This window comes from Coturnix japonica, chromosome 15, assembly GCF_054131305.1.
Source record: "Coturnix japonica strain WE chromosome 15, WE-NBRP24, whole genome shotgun sequence".
Lineage (NCBI taxonomy): Eukaryota > Metazoa > Chordata > Aves > Galliformes > Phasianidae > Coturnix > Coturnix japonica.
Window position 1 is genome coordinate 11073044 of NC_140677.1, and position 22428 is coordinate 11095471.

The following is a 22428-nucleotide window of genomic DNA, read 5'->3' on the forward strand; positions in this document are numbered from 1 at the left end:
CGCCAGCCCCAGGGCCCGCTGCTCGGCAGGCTGCACTGCTGGCCTCTGCTCCACCTCCTCACACCATGTCTACGTGCTACCAGCAGGGAGGAGGGAAGAGGGTCAACTGCAAAAGGAACAGTGGCTGCAGGAGGGACACACGGGGAGCTGGGGTACTAAAACCTGAGAAGGCAGCAGCAGGCTCCCTTCCCCCAGAAGGGCTTTCCATATCCACTGCTCCTCCAGGCTCATGACCTCGGCCTCAGGCACAATCCAGCCTTCAGCTGTAATCACTATTATGTTCTCCCCAGCAGTCATGTTCCCAAGTTCTTCAAGGCCCTCTCCTCCCCCCTTTCTTTCCAAAAGCCACAGAGAGGAGAGAGATCAGTTAGACCAAAACCTAAACCAGTGCAAATGTGAAACACAACGTAAAAAGAAAATAAATAATAATTCTTTTGGTATTACTGAACATGCTGCAGACACCGTGCCTAGTAATTGTGGCAGTATCTAGCACGAAAGAAACTTAGCATGAGTCTACTGTTTTTCAAATGAGATCCAACTCAAACATGCATAGGGAGAGTAAAGTTATTTTATTAAATCATGCACATCACGTGTGTTAGTGCAAATAGTTTAATCTGTACTCCAGAAATTCTATTGTATTTTTATATCTTTACAAAATAGATTTAAAACAATTATTTACTTTAAAAAATGTAATTCTGAAGGTAAGCATTTCAGAACAATATTTGCAATAACCTATATACAAGAGGTACTGAGTACCACTGGCATACGAGTGTTCTGTGGTTGGGTGGCTTCCTGCAACTGAAAGTGATGAAATGAATGAACTAAATGACGATGTTTTCTACAAGTCACTCATGGACTATTTTTGCCGTAACTAATAATCCTCCCCATAGAAAATCCCATGTAACTTAAGACAGAACCTTTAATTAAAGGACAATGACCCTCAAAACCTTACAAGGTAAGTTATATACTAAATTTCTATTTAAATATTTAAACTACCTGTCGATTGCCATACAATTGTTTAAAGCCAATTTCATTGCTGAGATTACCTCCCTGTTTTGAAGTTTCCCTTAGCAAAGCCATTTTACTTCACCGTTCTTCAGTATATCGTTTAAGTCTTCAATAAACTTTTTTGACAGAACTGTTGAGCTGGACAGAATAACTACAGCCTACGTTTAATTCAGCAGTATCTACAGTGATTCCCACCAAAAGTCAGCAAATAGCAATAGTTAATAGTACTTTGATAAGGAAAATAAACTTTGTAATGGGGACCACTGCATCATACTTACAGCCATGTGATGAAGATGCACAAAGTTCTACTACCAAATTAAAGCCATCTTCCACCGACTCACACATGACCAGGGATGATTCCAATTTCGTAGTATTTTATGCAACTTAGAATATTTTCAGCTGATCACAATGTACTGTAGCAGTTCTCATAACAAAGTTACATCAATAAAAGCTTATTTAAAGAGCTTCCCCAGCTCAGTCAGAAAGTATCAAATGACTGAAAAAATAAAATTGATACAATGTGATATGTGAAAAAGTATTCATACTTTTAAAGAACGCACCTCTTTAAATATATGAAATTTAATAAATTACATTCAAAGTAAAGTTACTGTAAGTTGAATCACTGCACTATGTCCATCAAATGACCAAGTATTTGCTCCCAGAAATGCCTCAGTTCACTCAAGAACACACACATGCTTACACTCGCACACGTGCACACTGAATACTCTAGGCTGGTCGCCACCATCAATATCTATCTCTTTTAAGGCTGGACATGAATTGCGGCTTTCTCCCCCCACCCCCCCCCAAAAAAAAAATCATTAATAAAAGAATCCTTATCAAAGAAAAATATGTTTCCTTCAAAAGGCGTGGTAAGAAGTTTTCTTAAGTCTTGTTCCCAACAGCTCAGTGACTAACAGCAAGTAAAATGGCGTGCTAGTCTTATAAAACATCATCCTGCAAGGCACTGAGCGCACTGCATCCGTCTGCCAAGCTTCTGTGAGGTTACTTGGCTTGGGTGTCCAAATCCAAAGCGTGTTTTTCCTTTTACATCTGGCAATCAGATTCTAAAGTACGTGCCCACAAACCTAGCCGTTATAAATGATTTGGTACAAAGAAGTCTACTTTAGGCCACCGTTGTAGTATTCAGAATCCCAACAAACTAATTTAAAACTTGCATGAAATTGTAAGCAAAAATATTGCTCACAGTATGATGAATCACAATTTTATTCCCTCTTTATAGACAGATACATTTTATACAGTTTAAAGCAAATGACCCTACTGCTGTTCTCACGCAGAGCTGTGCTGTATTGAGAGGTAAAAAAAAGAAAAAAAAAAAAAAAAAAGAAAAGAAAAAAAAAAAAGGAAGAGAATTAATCTGTTTTCCCTCAGTATATGAATGTTGCCAGCTTCTAAAGGGAGGACGGTGTATGGATTCAACAACAGTTCTCATGGAGAAGCTCTGGTTAGGCCTGGGTACAGCACCACGGCTGTCACAGCAACCAAAGCTGCCATCACAGGCATCCAAGGCCATTGTCTCTGTGTGGAGAGAAAAAAAAAATCAATATCATATTTGCTCTGATTCATACTAATCACTTTACCCCGTGGTTCCTCAAAGTCCTGAGTACCTGTTGATAGGCATCACTACAATGTTACCCACGAGCCCTACTTCAGGCTAACCCTGACCTGGAGTGAACAAAGGGAAGCACAGAACTCTTCATGACTGAGGAGACACCTTTGGCAGTTCCATATATCCAGCTTCGTTACCATACGCACCTCAAAGAAATTGGCTGTTCAATTTGTGAGGGCTTAAGATGTTTAAAACAGCACTTGAGCGAAGTAATCGCCAGACAGGTTTATGCAGTACTGACATCTTTAACTTGGCTTTTGAAGGATTAAATCCAGATCTATGACATCAGTTCATAACAGACCCTAACAACATCATTTCTAGCAGGTTGTCACAACATTTTATGATGACAGTAAGAGAAGAACACACTGGGAGACAGTAGAGAAGATGCAAGCTGAGAGGTCAGAATACAAACCAACCACCTATTTCTTGTCTTTTTTCCATCTTCTTCACAGCAAGTGAGAAAAATGAAAGTGTTTACAGCCAGAGAGGAATTTCTTAGTCCGTAAATAAGAACCAAAGCTTGATTTTTATTGTTATTTAGAGGCAAACTCTTCATTTTTTATAGTTAATTAAGCAAATAAGCTTTCTTACAGGCCCTAGCATCGCAGCATTGCGCAAAAGGTAGCCCATTTGCTAAAGACAAACTGAGACCAAGTTAGAAGAGGCACGTTCAGAACCAGTTAGAATGAAATTAATTGTTAGAATTAAAGGAATCAGACAGATGTTAAATGATTAGTTGATCGTTCAGCTCGTCAGTATCAACAGAATGGCGTATTAAATGAAGGGTTTGCTTCAGGTAAAGAAATACCTGTGAGCATTTCACCATGCACTATTTTATACAGAAATGGCACAAACAGGTGAGAGGGACAAACATACATCGACTGAACAGTAGTGCTTGTACCTTTCGCTACCACAATGGGCCGTAACACCAATACAGGAAAGCCAGGATTAGGCCGATGAATACGGCTGGGACGGGTTGTAATATGGAAGGCTAAAGAAGGGAAGGGATATTAAAAATCACTTTGTGCTATAAATCAATCAGGTAAAGATGATTTAGAGAGGGGAAAATAAGTCAGTGAGTTTTGTTTTAATTGAAATGTATTAAAGACATCTAATAATACAGCATTATCTAATCTGGTATACAAAGTTAGTACACCATTCTACTCAAATGAACAGGAACGTTCAAAAATAAAGGGAAGTGAGGAGAAAATACTCTAAGAAACTTCATCTCAACTTGGAATTTAGTACTTAAAAACAGTACGAATTATTTGCTTGTATTTTATATCTATTTGCTTTTAGATTTTCTGTGCAAGTAATTGGAAATCCCAACTGGATTTCGTAAGGCAGAAAGACTCATACCAGAGACTGAATTTTTCAGCTGCTTCTTCATTCCGCCTTTCCTATTTTCCATCATCAGCCTCCAAGAAAAACAATCTCTTTCCTCCATTAATGAATCAATAACAACTATGTCCACAGGCAAACCCAGTAGTTCAGACATTTGTGAGGTTATAACACAATGTACAATCAGCACTAAGTTACTATAAAGCAGAGAAGTAGATTTCTGTTAGAGATACCACAAAGATCAGCATCTCTGGTAGAGCATCAGACTTGTGAGCAAATGCAGTTCTGAAGATTGATCCAATGATGCAGCTGGCCCAAACTACCAGCAAGCAAGACTGAAGGGGTTCGTTTAGCTCATGGCCTCATTACATGAATCTGCACATTTTCACAGTTATTTTCAATTAACTGGAAACTACTTTGCTTCACAATCTGGAGAGAAAGCCTCTATCCTCAAAACAATACACTAGAAGCAAAAATGGACCTAATTCCTTTTTAAGCTGTCCCGGGAAGACATCTGCTTTCTCTGTATCTTAGCCTGTATGTTTCGTGCACATACACACAGAGGTTAAGTTCAAATCATGCTAAATATTTTCCTAAGAACTCCTCTGTGCTGAACTCACCTTGATTTTGTTCAGCCAAATAAATTCATGTTTGGAGACTTCCTAAAACATTGGGATCCATAAATAAAGTCTCATTCTGTTTTGAATTTGAGGAAGTCAATCACAGAACTTCCAATGGGGTTAAGAACACAGAAATCTCAGAATTACCTTAGAAGGTATTCTAATATTTGCCATTCAACTCTTGCCATTACAATAATTCAGATTTGTTGTATTCAATGTAAATATTAGACTGACAAATCACATGCAACTATTAATTTCCATGCAGTACTTTATATATATATATATATACGTATTTTGTCATTGTTGCCACAAATCAGTGCCATCTTCCCAAAGAAAGCACAAGGGCAGAAATAATCACAGCAGTGTTCAATAAAGCACCAAAAGCTTCAGTCAACTCCGTGACAGCAGCTCATGTTCTCAAACTGTTCACATAAACAAATCCGTCATGTAAAGCGCATCAGGAAATAATCAGTGACTACAAACATGCAAGCACAAGCAATACACCACACTGCTAAGCAGTTCACAGCACAAAACTGCAGTTCTTTTTAGTTTGGTTGGTTTTTTTGGGTTTTTTGAGAGTAATAAGCTTTGTCTTTCTGAAAGGGAAAGCATAAGAAAAACTTAATATTTAAATTATGTTACAAAAGGAACAGAGAAGCCTTCTCTCTTCTAGTATTTATCAGTTCACCAGATAAGCTGATGGAGTTTCTTTCAAATGATTAAATCTTACCCCTCATGAGCTTATTAAAATACATTTTTTACATCTCCCTATTGCAGAGGAATGCACATAATTAGATGCTTCATCAAAACCATGCGTTCAGTATTAGAATACGTAGATATGCAAACTCAGAGACAGACTGGCCACAAAAATGAATAAATCCCACAGAGGGAAGCTGCCTTCTTGAGGACACTGTCCTCACAAATAAAGTAACAGATAAGGTTTCCAGCAAATAGGGGATAACAGAACTTTAAAAATTTGACCTTGGAAGTCAGCCCAGTATTCATGATGCTTCAAATATTCCACAAAACAGACATATTTTACATTACTGATTGTGAGTAATGCTTGCTTGAATAGCAAGCTCGTCCTTCAAGTCCTTATATGGCTGGATGCTCTTCATCACAGCCTAACCTCCAGGCTTCAACTCTTGTACCTCTTCTTTAAATATGTTTTGGCAACTGCTGTCGTTCCTTATTTCATTTTGACAATCACCTCAAATTCTTCCTAAAAATTCCCTTACCTTGCAAGCTTTCATCTGCTTCTCCAATTCCCTTCACAGTGTTTTTCTTTCCTCAACTTTCTCCCCTTTTTCATGAATCAACTTAACAATGAGATTAATGTTTTAACAGAGCAGAAAAATCTCACATCTGCAGTTACTTTAGTATCTCTTCTATCAGAAAGTGTTTTGGTTTTTTTTTTTGTACTTCTGCCTATTTCAGTAATTCAACATTATTTAGGCATTACAGAAAATTCTAAAGCAGAAATAGGTTCCAAGAGAATATTAACATCCTATTCATGAAAATACAGCCAACTGTAGAATGGCTTTGAGTTCTTCACATCTTTGTTAACTCTACTGTGTCAGAGGTTTGTTTTCAGTAAGTGTGCTATGGTGTAAGTATGTATTCTCCTCCCCTAGGACACAGATATCTTCAGAGAATGGTACTTGTAAACCTTTAATTCTGTGCTGTCTGTGGGGGGGTTCATAGCAGCAGAACAGGAAGACAATAAACCAGCCATCCCAGTAGTAAAAAGGCTGTAATTACTTTATAATATCTGTTGCACTCTTAACTTTTGAAGGATTTCAGAAGTTTCAGTATTAAAAAAAATAAACCAAAAATGCTGTCTCTAGCTGTAAACTCAATACTAACAACACAACCTCTCCAACTGTAACAGAATTACTTCCATGAGTGGATAGAAAGGATGGTTCAGTTGCGTGTGTAAAACATGAGCTGACCAGGAATAATCAATGTTAAGAAGCGTAAGCAAGACTGAGGAGGGAACACATGTCGTAATAATCACTAATGAACTAAAAGCACCTTGAAGAAAGTCGCTTAACTCATTTGGATCCAGGTTTCTCAGATTTCACCCATGTGTCAGTCCCTGAAACTGGGAGGTTTTGCCTAGTACTTAATGGGTAGTTAAGTTTGATTTTTTTTTTCCTAGACAATAGTAAGGCTGTTTTAAAAACCACCATACAACTGTAAATCTAATTTGCATATATATTTGTACCCATGAAATGACCTACACATTCAATAGGTAGTACCAGAAAGGAATTTTGCATGCAATATGGTACACAGCTCCTTTTTAAGTCCAGCCTTTTCTGATCAATACTTAGATGTTCCCTTAATCAAGAACACTGTCAGTGTCATAACCAGACTTCCCCAAATATTTTGTACAGACTTACGTTGTTTCCTTTTTCTTGTAGCAGCTTCAAGTTTTCTTTACACTGTTTAAGCTCTTCTGCGATTGACTGCTTTTCTTGTTCAGCCATCTCATACTTCGCCTTCAGTTCTGAGAGCACTGTCTGTGTTCTTTCATACTAAATGCAAAGAGAAAGAAGGCTACAGACCTCTGAACACCCAAAAACATGCTCACATTTGCTCAGTGCACAGTTTCCTTTCTGTCTACACTGCCTAGTGTAACTTGTCTTGGATTAATACTCTCTCTTTATATTAGCAAGGTAGAAAAGCCTTACCCTATGCTCAATTTTATCTACTGAAAACAAGTTTACTTGTATTTGTCATTAACAGGGATTAGAAGGCACAAAACCAATGTCCTTCAGTACTGGCATTTACCATAACTTAAAAGGATAAGCATCTTTACAAACTCATCTGACTACAAACACAAAGATTAGCAAGACTGCTCCTTTCAAATTCCAAAAATGGTAAGGAATGCGACAGGGATGACTTCATGACAAAACAAAGACCAAGATTGCGAAACACAAACTAATAACAGTGACTGGCGGAAACTTCACTCAAGCTGCCCCTAAAAATAAACAAGTAATTGATAGAGACAACAGCCTTCTTCCAGACATGATTTTCAGAACTCAGGCTCCATAAACTAGCTTTTCCTTATGCACTTGTTAATCATCTGTAAAAGCCTGATGGTCCATTCAGAAGAAAGGACAAACAAACCTTGAAAGAATGTGCAGGTCTGCTGTGAAATCGCATGTAAAACTAAATAGAAACATCGTATTGACACAAAAAACTTCCATTTTGATTCATAATGCCTAACAAGACTTAATACAGTGATGATCATTGGGTTCACCTGACTGAACAGCTTGTAAGTACTTTCACTAAGGTAATGTATGAAAGTCAACTTTAGAACATTCCCAGCATGTATACACAAGCTGTTTTATTTTACATCTTCCTTCCAGATTTGACTCCCAATTCATAAATTGTTGGCTAACACAAATTTACTTGCAATTAAAGGAAGAAAAAGTTTAATTACTGAAAATGTTGTAGTTTTTACTTGTTTTATGTTGAAATGAAAGGAAAGTCACAGGGCACTGGATTCACTCAAAACAGAAACATTCCATGTTACCTCTTTCTGAACATCCTTTGCTTGACTCTCAGCTTCACTGAGCTGGCTTTTTAGACTAGCTGCGTCCTGTTGATGTTTTTCTCTCAAAGATCCCATCTGATCTTCAAGTTCTTTTCGAGACATTTCAAGAACACTTATATTGCTGGTTAGAGCTAAACTCTGCTTCTGAGAGCTGAAAAACAAAATTCAGTTGGTTCCTCTTCAAATTTAAACAGAAATGATTTGTTTTAAACCAGTTTTCATTTTCTGAGCTTCATATTATTTTTACTTAATATGGAGAAATCATCTTGGAGCAAACATAGAATCAAAAGATCAACACTGATTTCCTATGCAAAGTACTGATATAAAAGATAGGCCATATACTTGCTTTTAAATACATGTGCACCTATTTTTGCATGTTTGAATAGATTATAGATACTTTCATTCTTATGCCTTCAGTTTCTTATTCGCTTTGTTATTCACTATTATTTATTCCTAAGCATTTTGAAACAAACTTGTAATTTGAAGGCAGAAGCCTGTCCAAGGTTGTTAGAAGCAATTCAGCTACTTGCACACATGCTTCTTTGCTTATTTCAGTGGCATAGGATAAGAGCAAAATAAATCAGGATACCTTCTAGAATATCTGGACAGTAATTCAGAAGCATTTGCAGGGGGGAAAAAAAGCTTGGTATAACTAATTGATATGAAAGCATGTTCTGCCAAACGTGATACTGGTGAACTTTCAATGCATTTACCATCAGAACCACTTTTAGGAAGAAAACAGAATAACCATCATCTTAAGCTTCTATGATACTTTCCTACTCAAGCCCATTGTTCCCTTACCTAGAAAGCTCCTTCTCTTGTCGCTGAATGCAAGATGCAAGCGAAGTATTTTCCTTCCTTAGCGTAACACATTCAGCTTCCAGAGCACTCCACTCTGCCTTCAACTTTTCAAGTTCACCTGCAATTAATAATATTCAATCCAAATACAGTCATTTCATGAATGCTTCAGGCAGCACCCACTAGTAAATGTTGGAAAAGCTGCTATTAGCTGTAAATCTCAAATGATTATAATCATGTTACGTTCTATCACAAGGATCTATGAAACATACAACTGTATCTCTTGCTGTTAGGAAGAGTTTCCTGGCAGTGTGTACAGTGTTTCAGCTCTTCATCTCCCTTAGCAGATCGTCCAAGACCTGAGGCTATAGGCCTGGAACGGTGGCTCCCAAACAGCCCTAGTGGGTGCACTACATGTAAAGTGAAGAGCAAATGAATGAGTCTCACAGCTCTGTACAAAGTGCTTTTATGTCACCACATCATGCTTCCAGAATAAAACTTGAATTCTGTATGTATTGTAACATAGGAGGAAACTGCATTGACAATTTTGTTGAGCCATGTAGCGCTGTCTCAAGTGAACCTTTGCTATAAAAAAGTTGAGAAGCTGCTCATTTACAGGCTTAAATTATATATATTTCCTTATTAAGATTTTATGATTTTATGCAAGTTCTTTTGGAAACCTGTTTGGAAACAGTCCCTCTAACAACACAAGTTTTCCCAGTGGCATCATATTTAGACTACTTTTGACATCAGAAGCATATCTAATCTAAGAGAAGGATGACACTGTTAGTGCTGGTCTGTGACACCTTATTAAGCAAGTACCTTTCAAACGAGTAGCCTCTTCCTTATGCTGCTCCTCACACTGCTGACATCTAAGCTGAAAACTGGCTTGTAGATTGACAATTTCTTTTTCATAATCCGAGGCATCTTTCCGCCACCGCTCCAGTTCTGCTCGCACAGTTTGTAGTTCTTCTTGCAAAGCAGAAATATCTGTATCTCGTTCCGATGCTGCCTTTTCTGCTACTTGTTGAAGTGACAGAATTTCATTTTGAGCGCTGACAAGTTCATTTCGAGTGCTAGAAATTTCACTCTCCTTCTCCTCACGAAGATTCTCAATATCTTCCTGTAACCTCTGCAACTGAGCTGGAAAGCACACATTGTTAAGGCTTTATAAACTGTATTTACAGAAAAAACTAGGATAATTTAAAAAAATCTGAACATGTTGTTATTTAATAGGACTAAAGAAGCCTAATGCAATTAAAAGTATGTTAACCTTGTCAAATGATTTTCCTTTAAAAAAGACGTGGGGTCATATATGACAGAGAGTTAAAAGAAACAAGAATTAGGGTCGGACAAAGCTTTCTTAGACAGAGTTCTCCTGTGTAACATAAAAGCAAGTCTCCTGAAATCTGAAACCAAGATTTAGTTCCAACTTGGTTGTAAGCAAAACAAGGATTATAGAAAAAGATGCTGGGGATTAGGGGACAAGACGGAATGAAAGAAAGCTTCTGTGACAAGCCAAACAGATCGGCAAAGCTACATTGGAAACATCTGCCTGTTCAGCAGTTGAAGTTAATTTGTGATGTCTTTAAACATGTGGGGCAGAGAGCTTCTACTTCATTCTCCAAAATTGTAGTAAAGGAATTAAAGTGACTTCTTTGCAAAAAGCATTGTGCAAAAGTCAAGATGAATTTTGGACAGGAAGTGACAGCTGCACCTAATATACTGAACCTTAAGTAGTCTTTTGTTTTTCATGACTGGCCGTAAACATGCAGCAGCCACGTAAGTCACAATAACACAGGTTATTCGGCATTTCTCAACTGCATGAAGCAAACCTTTTAAATTATTCCCATTCAAAACTGTTCGGTTACTTAATACATCTCCTCTGAGCATGACTATTTTTCATAAATACGCATGCAAACAGAATCCTGTGCAAACACTTAAATGGAAAGTATGACAGTAAGAAGAATAAAATAGTTAAACTCTGGCTGACGGAAGCAGAAAGTGTAATTTCCCAAGTGTTTTCTGTTTATTTATTTATTTTTTTGAAGTACACCAATCAACATTCGCATGTATTTCAATGATTTTCAATCACTGGAAAAAGCAATCACCAAAATTAATTAAGAACTGCTCTGAGAAGAAAAGATCAAATTTCTTGGCTCCCCTGATACAAAATACCACAGAAGGTAACAATTGTAATCTTATAGCTGTATGTTACCTTTTCTGAAGCAAAGGGCAAATAAGGATGGCAGAAAGCACAGGAGAGATAACCAAGGTTGGGTAACCTTCACAGATTTCCTGTACTTGTTTTCGTTCTCTCAATCCATTATAGAAGATGCCAGAGTGTAAATGAGTCGTGCTGAACAATCAGGCAGCATAAAGACTGCTCAAGAGAGACTTTCACAACAGCTATATTTGATGCTTGATGCCCTTCAGTTCTTTCACATATAGTGATGGAATTACAATTCTTATACAGATATAATCTAGCAACTTTGATACCAGTTGATGTAAAGAAATGGTAACTTTTTCCCCCCTCCTCTCAACAGGCTCCAACAAGGCTTTATCAAGCCTTATCTCCCTGGATTAACTAAAGAATCTCTGAATAACACGGTTCTGTAATCTGAAAGGAAAACATAGCATGGAAAAAAAACCATGATACCTATTATGTATTGCGATACATGAGGTCTATTATAGACTATACTAAGTAGGATTTCACAGCAATCTTGTCTAAGATGAAGCAGTACATTCGTTCCGTAACAGACAGCAGCATGATGCGTTTTTGCATATGTGAGCAATATGAGGCTTATTACCATCCAATTAGTACAGAAATTGTTTCCAAATGATTATTCTAATAGAAAAGTAATCAAAATAGTAGATGAGAACAATCTGACAGCAATAGAGCAGAACATTAATCTTTGCCTTGCCACATATTGTTACATTAGAAGCTTTGAGCATCCCAAATCATTATGCTAGAAAACAATACGTTTCTAAAACACCAAGAATTTAGACTTGCTAACATAACAGGATCCATCAATAAGCAAAGGAGTGACTTTTCAACCCATATCTTCTTTATATTATTTTCTTTATCAAGCTCAACTAAGTTCCTACTCCTCAGTAATTATTTTTTTTTTTTGACTAAACTTTCGTTTTCTTCTTTCTGTCTTATTTACAAACAGCTCTGCCTTGAAATTCTTGGACATGAAAACAAGCATGGTATGAATGAATGAACACACAAAAATATACAACTGTGTTTCCAGAGTTTGATGAGTTGTAAAAGTACCTTACACGGGAAGAATACTGGAACGGCCTCTGAAACATTGGGTGTAAGTTGGAAGGGTGATTAGAAATAAAGCTTCCATTACGCCTCTTAATTATGTAAACCATTACCTCATCTCAACTGAATGCTGCACTTTTTTTTTTTTTTTTAAAGTAATAGTGAGTTACTTGAGATACAAGAACTTCCTTGCTTTACCTATCTGCTCATCTAAAGAGCTTCTCATGTAGAGACAGGATTTCAGTAGTTTCTATGGCACCCCCTCTTCTGTATGACAAACACAGAAGCCATGTAGCACCGGCTGACCTAAAATACTGATTCCATGAAAATACTTGAAGAAATGTTACTGCATGAGGCTGTCCAGGTTTTTTCCTGCAGTACAGTTCAGACAGGCTGCCAAGAGAGAACAATGACATCACGGCAACCTTTCCCAAGTTGTGAGATACGCCACACCCTGAGAGTTTGGGAAGCAGCAAGCCCATGACTAATATCAGAACGCCTTAAACTACAATGGAGAGAGATGAGCAAAAAACATTTGCAAGACTTACTTGGAAAGCATCCAAGAGCCGAAGCCATGCTGCAGTTAAGCGTGGCTCTGGCAAGCTTCTACTGCCTTTTTTTTTTCTTTTTAAGAGCATTTTTTTAAAGAGATAACTATCTATTTGTTTGCTCTGCACACAGCTGCCCATCAGACTGTAATTTTTAACTTCTGCGACAGCATTCTTTCCTTGCAAGATTTTCATTATTAGTAGGATGAAATTCAAAATCAATAACTTCTCTGGCTTTGGAAGGGATGTAAGCTCCTCTTCCTTAGAGGAGCAATAACAGAAGACCTAAATATGTTTTGCTGACATCCCTATAAAGCAATGCAATCACAAAAGCTTCTCAGTGAATGTACCTGGTATACATCAAGTATCACATCCCACAACAAGCTACTATACATTAAAATATCTTTAGCAAACCATTTTTATTTCCAATAGGGAAAAAAACCCATAGATGTTAATAAATCTGTTTGTTCATGTCTCCTAACCATCATTCTTTTCAAGCCGAATGAGGTATGAAGGTTCTACATATTTAACAATCAACATCTGAATTCACAGTTGGCACTCACACTAATATTTGCTCTAAGGAAGAGTCCTAGTGTAACCCTTACTGATTTAAAGGCAGGATAGATGGCCTGTTGACCAATGAGCTTGAGCTGTCACAATTCTTTTAAAACAGCAGGCAACGCAAGGATGTAGGAGAAGCTGAGGTACTCAACAAATCCATGTCAAGACAGACTTGGTTAGTTCCACTCTTTCTGTCAATACAGAGCTTCAGTAGCTTGGAAATAATAGCTTTTGTGTCATGAATAAGAGTTACGTAAATCACTGGACTTGATTCTGCTATAATTATTTTGGGCTGAAAGAAGCATGATCGTGGCCGAAATTTCACAGCATACTAAGGTTAAATGCAGACTTGGAGGGATTAAAAATGACTCAAGAGGATTCTACCAATAAAGTAAAGAGATTGAGAAGAACGAAAGGATAAGTCCTCTGAATGTTTAGGGAGAGGGTAAAACAGTCATAGTAAGAATCCCTGGATCATTCAAAGCTGACAAAGACTGAAGAGAGAGGGAGGAAGGGAATATGTTACAGATAACATCTTCTGCATTTTCTAAGTTATAACTAGAACTAGAAATTGACGGGTAATATTTCAAAATATATTGTAAAAAAATAAAATAAAATCAGATTTAAAACATATTATTTTCACATTTTCCTTAATTGTCCTTATAATAACATGAAAACAGCTAAAGCTATATATTTATTATTCCTAAGAAAGTGGAGGGAAAAAGTTATTTCTTACCTTGCAGAACATTTATTTGCTTGTTAGATTCTTCAACTTGCACTCTATAAGCTCTTCTCTCTTCTTCCAATAGTGCTATGAATGAAAGCGAATGTGACCAAAAGTTTGTTAGTAAAAAGTATTTCAGTTTCATAATTAGTTTTAGACATGGCTTCCTCTTAACTGAGAAGATTAAAAACAATCAGATTATTCCAGTAAGTTAAAGCTAGTTAACTGTGTAAGTAGTTTAACAAAAAGACCAAATTAGAGATATTATTCCATTATCATGTAGTATTGCAATTAATTTGAAACTAATATAATCAACTGTCTGATCCAAAAACTACGTGTGCTAAACAACAACTGGCATAGGGGTGGGAGAAAAAAAAGCAGTAAGTATCTCTTAGAACACTGAACAATATGCAATTAAACTAGGCTACACTGCTTCTTGTTAAAAACAAACGGTTTTGTTGATGACAAAGATAAAGCTCCATATTTAAAAGGATGATCACTGAATGCATTAAACTACATGCATTATCTGACTGCAATATGGATGAATCGATAATTCTAGAATGTATTTGATAAGGATGAAATATGTGGAGCTCACATGTGTATTCAATACTATGAAAAGAAGTTGGTCATTCTTGAGTGAAAAAGTCAGGGGTTCAATCTGACTGATTATACATTAAAAGAAAACAAAACAAACTTTCTGTGCAGGACATGGGAATGTTAGGACCCAAATCTAACTGTCAACAAAACCAGACACCCTTCTAAGACTACCTGATAAATACAGTTTTAAAGGATACCCTACATAACCAAGTTGATCTGGGTCTCACCTTGAAGTTCAAAGCATTTTTGTTTACTTGTTCTAGCTAGCTCTTGGGCTTCAATCAGCTCCTTGTGCAGTTGCTGAATTTCTTGCTTAGCCTCAGTCTCTGATTGTGCACCCTGCAGTTCATCTGATAAAAGAACATTTTCTTTAAAGCACACATTTCTACATCCGTTTATTTTGCACTTTTATGTGATGTCTGGTCATTTTCTACTCAAATAATCCAGAGTTAGTTCAGTAAACTCAAAATTGCATTAGGTAAATATTAGAAAAAATATTAATATATTTTAAAAGGAGGAAAACATACACATACTTAAAAATACCACTTATAAAAACATGCAGTAAAACAAAAAGAATACACAAATTCAAGAGTTTTTTAAAATATTGCATTGATTAGTAAAGCTGCCTGTATTGACATAAAAGAAGAAACATCAGCATGACAATCATTGACTGCATTAACTACTTTTAAAAGGAAGAGACTGTAACCTCCTCCCCCAGCACACACTTTGAGCAAGGACTCTGTGCCACCCAACCCCCTGAATCCACCCTGCTCACTCCCCACATCTCCTTCTATGATCCTCAGCTTGTGCCAGGGGGGATTGATCTGGGTATCAGGAAGAGTTACTTAACACAAATCGCAGTCAGGCACTGGAATGGGCTGCTCAGGTAGGCAGAGGCATTGCCATCTGTGTTACTTCAGAGATGGGCAGATGTGCTGCTTAGTGACATGGGTTAGTGTGGACTTGTGGGTTGAGATGATGGTTGGACTTGGTGACCATATGGGTCTTCTACCTTAGTGATTCTGTTATTCAATGAAGACCCGTTTATTTTCTTCATGACCTTTAAGGGCCAGATTTTGCCTTTTCATATTTTACTGGACTTAATATTAGGCACATATTTAATGTGATCAGCTATCTAAATATCCAATCATGTGAAACTAAATAATCAAAACGCATGTTCTTCCCTGCAAGCTTTGTATTAATTAAAAATGCATGCAAAATACCTCCTGGCATTGATTACAGGAAATGACACACAGTCATGGAAATCAAATACCTCTAAAGCTGAAGTTTTTAGATAATTTAAATCATATAGAGGAAGAAAAAATATGTATTTGTCATCTAATGGGTGCATATTAGGAGTTGGATGCAGAAACATAAAGAGGAAGACAACGCCCCAGCCTGCAGTTATCTGTAATATCAGGAACAGAAAGCAAGAAACACTTCTGCACTAAATCCTCCCTAAGCAGCACCTTGTGCAGAAAGATCTTTCATAAGTATAACAGACTACACAGACAGAGGTATAAACCTTTATATCACAACTAACAATCACAGCTGTTTGAAGGGACCTCGGGAAATTGTCGAGTCCAACTTCCTGCTAAAGCATGTTCCCTACAGCAGGTCACACAGGTAGGCTTCCAGACAGGCCCTGAATATCTCCAAAGAAAGTCTCCATAACCTCTCTGGGCAGCTGGTTCCAGTGCTCTTTCACCCTCAAAGTAAAGGTGTCCTTAAGTTCAGACAGAACTTCTCATGTCCCAGCTTGTGCCCATAGCCTCTCGTTCCAGATAGGAAGGTATACACATTGCACAGCCCTATGGTTGATAAACATCCATCGCTACAGATTTAAGATGGAGTCAGACTGCAGAGAACAGAAACCCAAAAGGTAAATTATTCTGAAGTTCTCATACTGTGTTCCTCTAAGAAAAGAGCCTGTTTCTTTCCCATCCTCGCAGTAATGAATTGGTGGGATCAAGGGGCAGAGACACGGATACACGTGCACTTCTAGGCTTTTTCAGAACAAAATTATGAGAGCAGAAAGAACAAAGAGGACCCAATATTTCATCCAAATACTTCCTTTTATACACTTATTAAAATTTCTAGTCCAGATTTCTCTTTACTGGAGATGTTTTGTTCCCAGCTTCTCATGGATAAAGATTTGTGGCAATTAGACTTCCAGTCCTTAATGAGACTGCTCAGAAGAAACGGATGAGGGAGCTGACAAATTATGCTCAAATCACGCCTCATAAAGAAGCAGTGTCCCAAGTCAAACAATAGACTCACTAAATGAACGTCCCAGTGGACAGCATTTTCAAATCAGTGAAAGGACACGACATGAAAGATGAGATGGCTTTAAAGGAGATGAGGAATTCAGTTTATGGGACAGCACAATCAGTTCAGCAGAGTGACAATGTGTCAAGGTAAAAACTCTTTCCTACTCAAATGCAATAGGGTAGATTCCATACACCTGATAAGCTTCTAAACCAAAAGCCAATAAATATAATCACAACTATGGAAGAAAAACAGGTTTTCAGTCTCACACAAATGACAAATCTTCCATGGCTCCTAGTACAGAGCGGACATCCCTTCAGTACTAATGCTGAGATTTGAAAAATGGTATCTTGATGTTATTGATATATTCATAACCAGTAGAAGTACTATTGGGTTTAGAAGTAATCCATCACGTACTCATTCCTGGAGTGACTGTTCTCAGAAATCTAAGCAGAGTTTTACTATTAAGGTAATAAAAAAAACCCCCAAACTCCACCAAATGAACAAACAAAAAACACCAACAAAAAGCACCCATCCTTACAGAAAGTTTTCATCTCTGACCAGATTTTTTGCTATCGTGTAATAGATTCATCACCCCACTTTTTCCACACCTATCCCAACCCAGTCATGCTTTCCTTAATATCAGACTGTTATTCTTTAAGTTCTCCTCTACTGGTAGATTAAAAATAAAAAAGAATAGTTAATGTGTTCTGTAACAAACCATTCCCAAAGTACTTTAAAGCTCCTTCTCCCTCATTCTGGCTCTCAAAAAGAAGTCCAACCCACAGGTCAGTTTTGAGGAAAAGCAACTATTTCCAGATCATTAAAGACTATGATTGCGTGCAGAGGTATTTTTTCCATCTAACATAAACTTTGATTTTGCAACCTCAGAACCGATAGTTTTAGTTTTAAAAGACCAACAAAACTGAGATTAAATCAACATTTAAAAGCACAAATATATTAACTAAGCACTGTTTACGTGTTTGTCCTTATATTTTTGTTTTGATAGGAGAGACCATAGAAGCACGCACAGGCTGTGACACTGATTCATGTCTTAACCACATGCCTGGCCAGTGGTAGCAACTACCTGAATAGGCTGCTATTCTCTCCCTTTCAGAGTCAGACACGATTTCTGAGGTTACTTAGATAAGTATCTTCAGAGCATTCATGTGATTCAGATAAGACAATTAACAACCCAAGTTATCTTCAGCTCTGCAAGATTCACAGAAAACTTGTCATACACAGAATGGCTTAGGTTGGAAGGGACCACAAGGACCCTCAAGGAGCTGGGAGCTGCTAGATGAAGTACTAAATCAGACTTTTGGCCATATAAATGTGTTTGTCATACACGTGAAATATACACTTGGCTATTACTGCAACAATTAAAAAATGGTTACCAAACTTTCTGAGTAAGAACACTGCTGATTCTCAATATTTATTAAGTAAACTAACACTATTTGGGGAACTAAACTACTCAGTAAACATTTTTTAATAAGATCCCGTGCATCAGTGTTGGAGTTACTAACAAAAGCGGAAGTTGACAAGATCATTGAACTTCCAATGGCATTTATTGCTTCTAACCATCTGTTCAACATATTCTTGTTTTCAGCTTTGCAAATTTTCTTTGTAATAAGTAGTCGCAGGCAGCCTATATAGAAACGTCCAGGGCACTCTTATAAATGGCCCATAGAGATGTTTACCTCCTGAAGAAAAATAAAGCAGCTCTGCTAATCTGTGCAAGTTTTTTCCCCTTCTCATCTTTGCCAGATTCTGCCTCATATGAAGTTGAAACAAATCCTGAATGCACTCAGAATTTATTGATGGAAAATACACTTGGAGGAAACTAAAGCAATTTAACATCTCATCATTTTCTTGTTCCATGTATTTGTGTTCTACATTCCAGCAGTTAAACAAAAAGAAGCACTGCCTTCTGCAGCAGCCATTTCCGCATTCCAAACAGCTGCCAGATCCGAAATGTTCTCACTCTTCCTTAATTATATGAATGCATAACAAACCCACTTGAAAGTCTTTCTGTGGCAAATAAGATCCTTTTTAGGGCAAAATGAGGCATATGAAGTAGCTCTGACAAAACTGCAAAGAAAACCTTGAGCTTAAGGACTCTTCATAAAAATTACACAGGCATATGATTCATTGTACAGATATTTTAAAATGTTTTCATGAGAACAAAACTGGAATGTCCATAAATAGCCTCAGGAGAAGAAGAGTTATCCTAGTTAATTATAACATGTAACTCAATAGCAAATAAACATTTTTCAACTGGATGAAGACAAATGAAACAATGCCAAACATCCACATGAACAAAAGAATGTTTCCATGTTATAGAAAACTTTACTTTGGTCTTTTAAGAGTTCAGTCGCTCTTCCTCTTCCCCTACCCTAGACCACAGGCATTCAACCTTTTGGATTGCCTGGACCGCTCTATATATTTAAATAGATATATGTTCTTACAATCCAGAAGGGCAGAAGTATCATTAAATCTATGGATCCACTGATGTGTTTTCTTTTGTTGTTGTCCTCTTCCCCAGAGTATTTGTTTAAGATATTCAGCTAACTGCTTCTGTTTTATAAATACACTTTCCAGGAAGGTTATATACATTATTATTCATTGCTATTCATACAGACATTAACATAAAATCTAAATGGAAAGTGGTCACTGTCTTGAGCACTTGAATTATTTTAAGCTATGTTGAACTGAAACTCAGTGGAAAATATCATACTTAATTTTTGGTTTTTTGTCTGGAACAACAACAACAACAAAATGTATGTACCATATACTTTGAAGTCCTTCCTATCAGAAAATAGGGAAGTGTAAGCAAATAGAGGAAAAAGGTCTTTTACAGTTCTCCTAAATTGAATTATGGTTTCCTGTCTTTCTAAACTATGAGGAGCTGTCACTTTCTTTTTACTCATGATACCAATGTAAGCATCACCTTACAGATATTATCAAACATATAACTGTACAAAAAGCAAAGCTAACTTTCAGTACAATGTAAATGTAACACCACCCCACAATCTTCAGATCTTGAACATGTAAATAGCTTGCTAATTAAATCTACAGTACAAACATCTTTAGTACAAAGAACAGTACATCATATAATTTTAGAAGTATGAAGACCATACCAAGGTTTGACACTCAGTCTAAATACAGTTTAAATGGGGAATTCAAGTCTTCACAGCATTAACAATAAAAATGATTTTAGAGTTTTTATACCACCACATGCAAACTAGCCGGAGCATTTCTGACAGTGATGAAAACCACAGAGGTAAAACCTGGCAATGCTTAAAATCATTTCTCAGTAATGGAGGAAGCTCTTCTCTCAGTGGTTATCAGCTACTATTTCTCAACAGTACTTGAAATGATAACGTATAAGTTCATAAAACAGCATTGCTAAGTAGAGCTAACTAGCTTTAAGCACACATTATTCCTATGCTAGCTCTCAGCAGTACACTTGTATACCATCCAAAGGAAACATTAGTAATATTTAAGTGCAGTTCTTCCTTACTACCATGATCTAAATACTTCATGAGTCTCTGTAATAACATACTTTTGATTAAAAAAACAAAATCAAAAACAGGAACATTAACATATAAATAAAGATTATATATTTATGTGTAGATTATGTATATAAATGTACAAAAATAAATTTCTCCTTACCTTTCAGAAGTGCTACCTTAGCAATAGGTTCATTTAGATCTTGGTCATCCATTTGGGCATCTAGAAAAAAAAATAATTTTAAGAACAGGCAGATTGCTGACAGGTTTCATATTTAAAGAAGCTTTTATATTTTTCTTATTTTACAGCAGTTTTTTTTTTATAAGGTAGACAACAGACTACACTGCTTTATGTGTAGTCTGTATGTATGTGGCTCATAATACATGATACAAGCCTTCTCCACTCTTAAAAAATGCTCATGATTAAGTGATTCAATTCAAACTAAGATTTTGCAAAGCTTCAGTTCAGTGTTTACCCGTAGTGTCGTCGCTGCTTTTTTCCTTGCTCGGACTAAGAGTGTCTGACAAATCTGACTCTTTCACTCTTGCTTGGTTCTCTGTAAGAGACAGGGAGAATCAAGTACAGTGTAAATGCTTTGTTCCTAATTTATGTATTATATATACATATGCATGTACATATATCTATGATTGTTAAATGTCACTAGAAAGAAGAACTGAAGAAAGCTCTTAAAAACCTGATGTTTGCTTATTTCTTCATAAATCTGGGGTAAAATGGAGTCCGTTTTACTGAACTCATTAATCTAGCTGAGCATCTAATCGGGGATGCAACTGTCTCATGCGCAGCTTGAACTTTTGTTTAAAGCTGCATTCTTGCCAGTTGGAACTCTTTGCAAAAGCTGATTGTTTTATCCAATCAGGGAACAAATACGAAAAGAGATACAGAACAATGCAGAGACTGTTATGAGTCAGAAATAAACTGCTGTGATGAATAAAACTGTGTTTCAGTATTTTGAACAAAAAAATAATAGCAGCGAGACTTGTATATACTGTACTGTAACAAAAAAAAGTGTGGCCTGAATCAATAAAGAATACACTAACTGGTCTATAGAAAGAACTGTCAGTTCAGATTGTATTTTCAGAAGGCAGTTGCTATGCTTTTTCCACCAAAAAAAAAACCAACACCCAAACAAACCCAAACCTTCACAACATAACTGGTCACATACAACCCCCACCACATCACCACATGCAGCTTAATCAGGCCATGCAGCCTTCTCACCACTTCTCAATTTTCAGAAGGTGAGGTGACTCCCATTAAGACAGTTCAGCAACTACAAAGTCACCAACATGCAAGTGAAGCTGAAGAGAGGAAAGTCTTTCTTGGCTGACTATATGCACCCATCGTTGGGCTGACAGCATTGCTGTCTCAGATTAACAGATGTTCTTTCTGAGTATCAAGTTCCAGTTAAAGAGAGTGACATGCACACACACTAAGGGCATCGTTATGACATTATATATGGTAGGAGAGATGTCTGTGTATGTGGAAAAAGCACAGAGAACACAATTTCTTCACATACAGATACATACTGTAGATGCAAACAAAAAAGTGCCAGAGGAGGACCAGGAAGGGAAGATGCACAATAATAAACAATAAGGTGCTTTATAAGAACAGTGTTAAAAACCACTGACAGCAAGCAATAAACACAACAACACAGGAATCATGAGGAAGACTGGGGGCATTGCTTTTGCTTATGAGAAGAGACTAAAAAGGAACTGAATGCCCCCTAAACAAGAAGCGAAAAAAGAAAACATGCAACACTGGGAAGCGAGCAAGACGACAGGTAAACAGAAAGAAAGCATTTTTGTTATCTAACGTGAAGAGTCTTCTTTCTTTGTGCCAGAACACAAACTTTTAAACAGAACAGAAGATGTCAAGTACAAGCAAAGTAGCCGATCCAGAGCAAGGCTCTTCCTATTTTAATAGGACTGAAATCAGTGGTGATGGAGAAGGGGAAAGCACCCTGACACAG

General features: G+C 37.0%; 1 protein-coding gene across 34 annotated transcripts in view; it reads right to left on the reverse strand.

Moving 5' to 3' along the window:
• Positions 1-550: 550 nt before the first annotated feature.
• Positions 551-22428, reverse strand: part of SLMAP (sarcolemma associated protein) — a 69779-nt gene continuing 47901 nt past the window's right edge. For 25 of the 34 annotated variants that reach the window (XM_085516402.1, XM_085516385.1, XM_085516381.1 and 22 more), the window contains 9 exons: positions 20917-20997; positions 20604-20663; positions 14888-15010; positions 14076-14150; positions 9779-10099; positions 8960-9077; positions 8138-8309; positions 6999-7133; positions 551-2544 (listed from right to left, as the gene is read on the reverse strand). In XM_085516402.1, the coding sequence (XP_085372528.1) occupies positions 2455-2544; positions 6999-7133; positions 8138-8309; positions 8960-9077; positions 9779-10099; positions 14076-14150; positions 14888-15010; positions 20604-20663; positions 20917-20997 (1175 nt within the window). In that variant the 3' untranslated portion in view covers positions 551-2454. Of the gene's footprint in view, positions 2545-3536; positions 3627-6998; positions 7134-8137; positions 8310-8959; positions 9078-9778; positions 10100-14075; positions 14151-14887; positions 15011-20603; positions 20664-20916; positions 20998-22428 lie in introns of all 34 variants that reach the window. The other 9 variants (XM_085516398.1, XM_015874890.3, XM_085516393.1 and 6 more) reach the window with 1 other exon arrangement.